Source organism: Prunus persica, chromosome G6, assembly GCF_000346465.2.
Source record: "Prunus persica cultivar Lovell chromosome G6, Prunus_persica_NCBIv2, whole genome shotgun sequence".
NCBI lineage: Eukaryota > Viridiplantae > Streptophyta > Magnoliopsida > Rosales > Rosaceae > Prunus > Prunus persica.
In genome coordinates, this window is record NC_034014.1 from 29,794,684 (window position 1) to 29,803,582 (window position 8,899).

The 8,899-nt window shown below is 36.4% G+C and overlaps 1 protein-coding gene across 1 annotated transcript; it reads left to right on the plus strand.

Moving 5' to 3' along the window:
- On the plus strand, window positions 427-4,909 carry LOC18773380 (serine/threonine-protein phosphatase PP1 isozyme 1). The gene is made up of 4 exons (XM_007205429.2): window positions 427-1,138; window positions 2,139-2,698; window positions 3,061-3,336; window positions 4,529-4,909. The coding sequence occupies exons 1-4, from the start codon at window positions 964-966 to the stop codon at window positions 4,544-4,546; spliced, it is 1,029 nt and encodes a 342-aa protein (XP_007205491.1). The 5' UTR covers window positions 427-963; the 3' UTR covers window positions 4,547-4,909.

The window sequence follows — 8,899 nt, forward strand, 5'->3', positions numbered from 1 at the left end:
ATTAATTCAGAACCCCCTTCCTCGCCGATACTGGAGGATGGAGGAGCAGTAGCCATGTTGTGTGAGATGTGTAAATTAATGTTTTTAGGCGACAGCGGACAAAAGACAGTGGGAAAAACACTCGTATGGGTTGTTTTTGTAAGTATGCCTTTTTCTGGTTTTAACCTGTAGTATTCTTTTCTTTTTATAGGAACCTATCTCCCTTCTTCTTTTTTGTCATTTTTATAGGAACCTATCTAGTATTTACAAGGGGGGACACATTACATTTGTAGTAGGATTTGAGGTTTTTCCAGTCATCAAAGGGATTGCGATCATAATTACATATACTAGAGCCCTAGACCCAAAAAATATCACTTTAAAAAAAATCTGGTTTTGATGTATTTGGCAAGTAAATCTGATGAAGTTTCCTAGGAAGGACAGTATATCTATGCCTTTTGAGTTTGAATCAAATGTCAACAAAAACCAAGTTATTATATCTACTAACTCTCAACTCAAGGAAGGTATTTCCTTTACAGCAAAGTTTGTACTCAATTCCCACCCAACACTGAAAAGAACACTTTCATCTTGTAGCAGAAAAAGAAGAGAACAAAAACAAAAAAAAGAATCTTATACTGTTCACTCTTCTGTAGACAAGAAAAAGAAAGAAAGAAAAAAAATGAGGGTCACCCATTTTCCCATTTGTTCTCCTCCCTCTGCTCAAACTCAAAAAGGCATTTCCCACTTTTTCCCTTCCAACTCCCAAAAACAGAAGAAAGTCTCAAACACCACTCTCCAACGCTGAAACGACACCCTTTTCTACAGAAAACGACAGCCAGAACCCAACCCACCATTCCCCACCAAGGCTCATGCTTTTCTCTCACTCCCTCTCTTCCTCTCCTTCTGCTTCTTCTCTCTTCATGTTTCAGTCTTTCAATTATTTTCAATAGAGCCGTTGACTTTTCAGTCATTGACCGCACCTAGGAAATGGACCAATCAGTTCTGGACGACATAATCAATCGTCTTCTGGAAGTCCGAGGCCGACCCGGAAAGCAGGTCCAGCTTTCTGAGTCCGAGATCCGGCAACTTTGTTTGGCCTCTAAAGAAATTTTCTTGCAACAGCCTAATTTGTTAGAGCTTGAAGCACCCATAAAGATTTGTGGTATTTTTCCTTTGCCAAAATCCTTCCTTTTCTTTCCTCCGTTTTATTTCAGTCTTTCATAGTGGGTTTGTTTCACTTGATTGAACTTTGAATTATTTGTGATTAATTGGAAAACCCGTTTCTTTGATTTGACTAGGTCATCAGTATTTCAAATATTTCATGTGAACCCATTTTCTGTGTTCGTATGTGGCCTCACTCGGTTGTGTTGGTTGTGGATAGCTGTAAATGGGGGCATTTTTAGTTGGTTTATTCTGAACCCCATGTTTGTTCTTGTGGAATAGCCCATGAAAATCGTGCTGTTATATGCCAACCTTACTTATATTTTGTTATCAGGTTTACTGTCTTTGGGCATGGTAGAATTACTTCATTTAGATGCCTATACAAAATAATTAAGAGCTTCATTGAGGAATTTATGTTAATAAATTATTAAGCCAATGTTGGTACTTCGATATACATCAAGATTATCATTTGTGTGGTTCAAGTCATCTGGTTACTGATTTTGAGCATGACCTTGTTTGCTGAACGATATTGTAGATAGAAGTTGTCAGAGGAACTATTGAGCTTGACTGCAGGCGTTTGCTTTATGGTATAGTATAGATATGTTTTTAGATAAAAGGTCATTCTTTTTAATCTTTCAGATATTAGAGGGTGTTGCGTAAGATGTTGATAGGGGGGGAACTTAGGGTTTATGGGTCTCTAAATAGTATTAAAAACCTAATCTGAATAATAGCTCTGGTATGCTATTTTAATGATATAAAATAGAGAGCAGGCACATGATCTCTTTGTGAAGCTGCATGTTTTGTGCTCAGTTCATCATTTCTTGTGGAAAGTTGAAGAGACCAAATAATTTAGAAAATTTCAGTCAGATTGCTAAGTTAATCATTCGGATGCTTATCTTGATATTTTAATTACTTATCTGCGTTTTCATATAAATAACATTAATTTTCAAAGGTTTATTAATGTCACGGATTCTTAAAAATCTACTGTTTATGGTTTTCAGGTGACATACATGGTCAGTACTCTGACCTTTTAAGGCTTTTTGAGTACGGTGGATTACCTCCTAATGCCAATTACTTATTCCTAGGGGATTATGTGGATCGTGGAAAGCAAAGTTTAGAAACAATATGTCTTCTCCTTGCATATAAAATAAAATATCCTGAGAACTTTTTCCTCTTGAGGGGAAACCATGAATGTGCTTCTATAAACCGTATATACGGATTCTATGATGAGTGTAAGAGAAGATTCAATGTGAGGCTATGGAAGACGTTCACAGAATGTTTTAACTGCCTACCTGTGGCAGCTCTGATTGATGAAAAGATCCTCTGCATGCATGGGGGTCTTTCTCCTGAGCTGCAGAATTTAGATCAAATCAGAAATTTACAGCGGCCAACTGATGTACCAGACGCAGGTTTACTCTGTGATCTTCTCTGGTCTGATCCCAGTAAAGATGTTCAAGGTTGGGGAGGGAATGACCGGGGAGTTTCATATACATTCGGTCCTGACACAGTGACGGAGTTTCTTCAGAAGCATGATTTGGATCTCGTTTGTCGTGCTCACCAGGTTTTATTGCTTGAATTTTTTTGGTTTCAGTTCATATCCTCTTTACACTTGCAGGACTGTAGGGAATATACCTGTTGGAGCCAAACACCTCTCCTATCAGAATTTATATGGTGATATTGGGGGTTTAGTGTAGTTCTAATTTTTTTTGTTCTTTTTTTTTTTTTAATAATTCAGAGCAATTTACATCTCTTTGGTATAAGCATGAAGCCCCTGACACTCCCAGACCTCCACTGCTGGTGTAGTGGTATTGGCGAATGTTGCTTCTTTCTTTACAGTCTTGCACTGACTATTGAGGATATGGAATTTTACTTGATTTCAGTGCTTAAACATAACTAGTTATGTTTTCTTTTTACCGATGACAGGTTGTTGAGGATGGGTATGAGTTATTTGCCAACCGACAACTTGTGACAATATTTTCAGCACCTAATTATTGTGGGGAATTTGATAATGCCGGTGCCATGATGAGCGTGGATGATACATTAATGTGCTCTTTCCAAATATTAAAACCTGCAGATAAAAAGTCAAAATTCAACTTTGGGAGCACGACTACAGCTAAGCCTGGAAATACTTCGACTGGAGTTAATGCTTTTGGGAGCACAACTACAGCTAAGCCTGGGAACTCTGTAACAGGAATCAAGGTAAATGCAGCCTTTTACTCAAGAGAAATGAAATTATGTTTTGTAAAGGAAGGTTTTAGATGGCATGTTAGACATTTAAAGATTAAATTTGAATTTGACACTAGTTTGTTCCTGTCACATCATATTGGTATCTTATGGCTTTAGCTCGCAACATGCCAGTTCTGTGCTTGCTTTTATATTCTGATTTTGCAAAAAGGAAAAGAGAATTCGCTATGCTAGTGTTAGATTTATTAGAGAGTATAACGAAGAAAAATATAATGTGCATAAGAAGTGCGTTTTTCCTGTCACGTTTCTTGGATAACATGTAAGCAAATGCTTTGATCTTAATGTTTGTTCTTTTGGATCCATTCATTTGGTTTGATAAAAATATTTAGAAAAATTAAAGTTCTCATCTTGTTCCTAGGAATTTTATGCTATTGTAATTGGTTTCCTATAGTTTTGATTGGTCTAGTGTTTACAAAGTTTAAAGAAATTACCTGGTGGATCACCCATGTTTCCCCTACATCAGTTTATATAGAACCATCACTCTGGTTGTCCTGGAATTTATTAAGTTAATTGGACATTATTCCAATATAATGAAACTTCTCTGATAAGCAGATGTTTTCCTTTGCAGAGTTTTGTGCCATGAAACATCTATTGGTGTTTGAAAGAGGAAATTTATCTTTTATGTGAAAAAAAAAGGGGATTACAATCTGATTGGGTTCTTCAGATTCATTCCCTAAACATGGATAAGGATTTTCTCCATGCATAATATTGTGAGTTTAGAGAAAATATTAGCTTTAATATGTCATTTTCTTCCAGTTAGATATTGCTTTCCCAGATAGAGATAGTGTATGCCTGCAATCACAGAAATCATTACCTGCAGGCTTCAACCAGTGAGATTATTTCTTGTGGTTTCCTTGGGTGAATCTGGCAGAACAAGTATAAGCTAATTATTCCAGCTAGAAATTCAAAAGTATAGGTTCCTTATTCTTTTTCTCTTTCATTTACCTTGGCCAGAGACAGTTATAACATGAATCTGTATTATGTTTCTTGATGCAACTTGGATTTGAACGAAGTGCTTTCGCTAGCTACCTTTTTGGGCCATTCTTAATGCATTTCATTCAATACATTTTCGATTTGACTAGATTGAACTTTAAGGATACATGTACATGTTTTGATTGCAAACGTGTTTTTTCCTTTTGCTTTGCAGTCCTTGATGCAGAGGTAAGATGTTGGATTTGGCAGATATGGGAGGTGCCGTGGCCCAGTTTGTATCATGAGCATGTCAAGGTCTCCACTGGGAAACATGAGGTCCAATTTATTTTCATTGTATCTGTTTAAATTGTAAAATTTGGAAGGAAAAATCGTTAGAAACTAATGCAGAATGATATAAAGTTGGGTTTGGAGGTAGAAGGCTGCATCTCCTTCCCTTCCTCCTTGTACACTAATGGCTGCTACTTTTGCTGCTATGAATTATTACTCTCTCCGAGACCAAAGAAAAGGTCAGAACAGTCGGTGCCTGCCTATAATGAAATTCAGGGACAGCAAAATAGAGATGGAAAGAAATTTTCAAGTCGTTTTGTTAACAAAAGATATTCTCATGCATGTTATGTTGCCGTGTTTTATCCTTAAATTTTTGTTGGCCTGGTGGTGAAGAACTTTCACACTACACTTGAGGGCCGAGGTCTTGTGATCGAATTAAGAGTTATACTAGCATAAGTCACGGGGGTGAGCCTCCCACCTGTATCAATAAAAAACCATTTCTCTAGAGCTTTATAAAGCTTTAAGAGAGAATAGGGAGTAAGGGGGACCTTCGCTTCATTATAAAATTGACCCGGAAAGTAACCGGCATCAGGTTAGTATGGTTCTTCTCCTGCTGCTGATTCAGGAGCTTCTTCTTTAGTCTAGGATTCAAAATAATAATCAAATCAAAAGAAGTGGCTGGGCGGAAACAAGAAACAGTCGTCGTCCGGCGGTTGTTAGCTGCCTTTTCTTTGCAAACAACATGTGCAGTAGCCTAGGAGAAGAGAAGCAAGGTACCTTCGCCTACCTCCCATCTATATGATATCTATGGGCAGAACAGCACTGGTAAGAGCTGGTAAGCGTGGTATAACCCTTGTATTAAGAATACAAGTAGAAGAGTCAGATCCAGGTTTATGGTGGTGGCATCTGGAGTTAAAAGCCAGTTACACTTGGTGGTGACCATGTTAAATTAAGATGGATCGTTTTTCAATTTAGTTAAACATACATCAGATGATCAGACTCTTAACTCTGATTGAATTTGAGTGACTCGGTTACAAATTACAATTACTTTAGGCTTTCACCACTAACAGTGTCTACTCCGCTAGCTAGGGTTTATATTCTTGGTGTTGGTGGGCTAAGGCTTCAATTAAATCTTTGATTTCCCTGGTCATTCACCTGCCCAGCCAAGAACCATTATCTATCTGAAACAAACAGAATAGCGAGCATAAACTCTCTCTCTCTCTCTCTCTCTCTCTCTCTCTTTGAAGAATCATAAATATATATCATATATGATATCTGCAGACTGCAGTGCAGAGTAAGCATTTTAAATTAACGATAGATGGATGTGCATTCCAACAAAAAGAAAAAAGAAATGTGTGTGCAATAATGAAGCTTTCGTCTGATAATGATGTTTATTTAAAAAATAAAAAACAAGTTATAATTAAATTCAATCAGCATATATAATACCACAGTAGGAAAAGCATTGGTGGTGTTACATGACTACGAGACTGTCGTTGGAACACGTGGTAGGTGTAGGATACGTCCACCCTTTTTACGATATTAATTAAATTTCTATTATTATATTTGTACTTGTATAATAAGATCAAATTGCTACTTAATTTAATTATATTGTGGCCTGGGTTTTAAATTTTTTTAAAGGGCCAAACCACTAGCGCCCAACGTTTTCATTTTTTATTTTTTAAGTTGCTTACTTGCAATAATGAGCTGAAAACACATACATTTTTCAGGAAAAAAAAAACTAAAAATTAAAAATTACATAGAATGTATAATGCATGCACTTTTGTTGGGTTAAATATTTTTTTGGTCAATAAATTTTACATGAATATTCAATTTGGTCACTAAAAAAAAATAATATAACCAAATTAATCATTGTATTTTTTAAAATTTACAATTTTTAAAATATAGATTTGAGACAAATAAACATTTACCTAATTACCTAATTACCTAATTGCATAGTAGGTAGCATGATGCAGATGCAGCCACATGGGATGGGAGAAGATGGCCAAATGGGACGGTAGAGTCCCAAGTTGCAAGTGCAAATAGACTAAACACTGTCAGTGGTCCCCCAGATCAGCAGCACCACATGATAAGGACAGTAGCATTACTTATCAGACTTAATCACGGACGGGCCACATAGAAATCTGGAGCTCTAGCGTACGTATTGATCTGCATAGTTACATATCATTTGTATTTGGTCGGGTAACCCAACCCAATTCACATCACGTGCTAACACGTGTGAGCCCATTTTCAAAGTTTATGCATTCATTGGACTCGGCCATAGTGGCCCAGTCACCCAACTGAAATATTTTATAGTACCTATAATCAGTTCAGTACTGCCGTTTGTTTTCTCTCCTCTCTCTTTTTTTTCTTTTTTCTTTTTTTTTTTTTGGGTCAACTGAAAGTTCATTCTTTACTTGCTGTTATATATTACTAGTCTCTCTGCACGCGCTTCCGCGCTTGTGAGAGGCATTTTTTAAAAAAAATTTTAAAATTTTTTTAGAATTAAAAAGTGTTCCATAAAAATAGGATCCATTATTTTTTATTTAATTTTAATTTTTTATAAAAAGTGTGAATTTACCATATTATCCTCATTTAATTAATAAGTTTAGTTCTTAATGTTTGCATTAACCAAGGATATTTTCTGGTATTTTGAATGTTTCACCATTCTCTGCCTTTTGCTTTATATATATAGATATACACACAAATTGAAATGGGCACATGCATGCGCATTTGATAAAAAGAAGCCAAGTCAGAGAAAGCATGAATCAAAGCACATGTTAATTTTGTTTTAGAGTTAGATGGATCCAAATAGGCATGGTTTTAGCTAATTTTATTTAAATGAATTCGAAAACCAAACAGAAAACTTTACGTGACTCTTTTTCTTTTTTTTTTAGGATTTTTTCTATTGAGAGGGGCGATAGCATACTAAACTCACACACACTACACAGATACTAGGATTCGAACCCAAAACCTTGCATGAGATAATAAATACTTCATATCACTACACTAGTGGGTCATTTGCACATGACCTGTTATATTATACTAGAATGAATCAAAGGCATGGACCATGGAACAAGTACAAGTACATGGGCGGCCTTAGAGAAAAGATGCTTTTTCATATTCCAAACTGAAGAAAACTTCACATGACCATTGACCTGGCTTGTAGAATAAGCAGTGCTCAAGTACATGGGCGGCCTTATACGTATATTGTTAATGTTGTAGTAAATGAATGTACAGCGAAGCTTTGAGAGCAAGTTTCCTCCCGTCCTTGTTTGACTATGAGTTCAATATAGTGAAAAATCAATTCAAACCAAACAAAGCGTTAGACAAATTAATGTTCAATAATTTGTCGTATATTTGACTTTCATTTTCATTTCGATCTCTATATATATATATATATATATATATATATATATATATATATGGGGGATGGGAAGGGACCGTGTGTGGGGCGGTGCCGCTACACAATAAGTTGGACTTATGTGCTTCTCAAAAAAGAAAAAGAAAAAACATATATGCATATGTATATGCACATGTCACCAACTCGCACATCAAAGACATAATTGGTTTTCCACGCAACGCAACAAGACCCAGTTGATACGTCAGGGATGACCATTCATTTGTGCAAACGATTGGAAATTTTTTATGCTTAGCTTTTTTCTTTACCTTCTACGAAAGAAAAGGGATGACCTTTCACTTCTTCACCAAGCCTAAACAAGGAGATACCCAACTCAACTTATCACAGTCCAAAAAGTAGAACCACATGGCAAACCGTTGACTGTCCATATGTCGAGCCAACCCAAATTTCACAACACCAAATTAAAAAATTTGCAATTACTTTGTCGATATGGACCTGTACTGATCATGCATGTGTATCTATTTTTCTCAGTGTCTTCCTCGTAATTCCCACTTATTTTACCTGAAACTACGGGTTTTCTACAGTTGATTAATTAATTAAAGGTCTGCCACGTCTTCCTCCCTTGTGGCCCTAGTTTCAAAATTATTTAGGTTGCGCCACCCGTAATCCACGGTTCATCTATTGTTGGGATTCGCATAATTAATCATTTTAATTTTTAATTAAATCTCCTAATCTTCCCATCCAATCTAGTCCAGTCCAGTCCAGATGTAGATGCCTAGCAGCCTAGATTCCTAGATGCCTAGATGCCTAGATGGTGGGTGGATTCAATATACGTTCGACAGCTCACATGCTGCTGGTTCCCCTCTAATAAGGACACTTGGACCCTGCAGCTGCCTATTCATCAAGTTTACTATCTACATTGGTAACTACTAACTAGAGTGGGGTTTTTTTTTTGGTCGA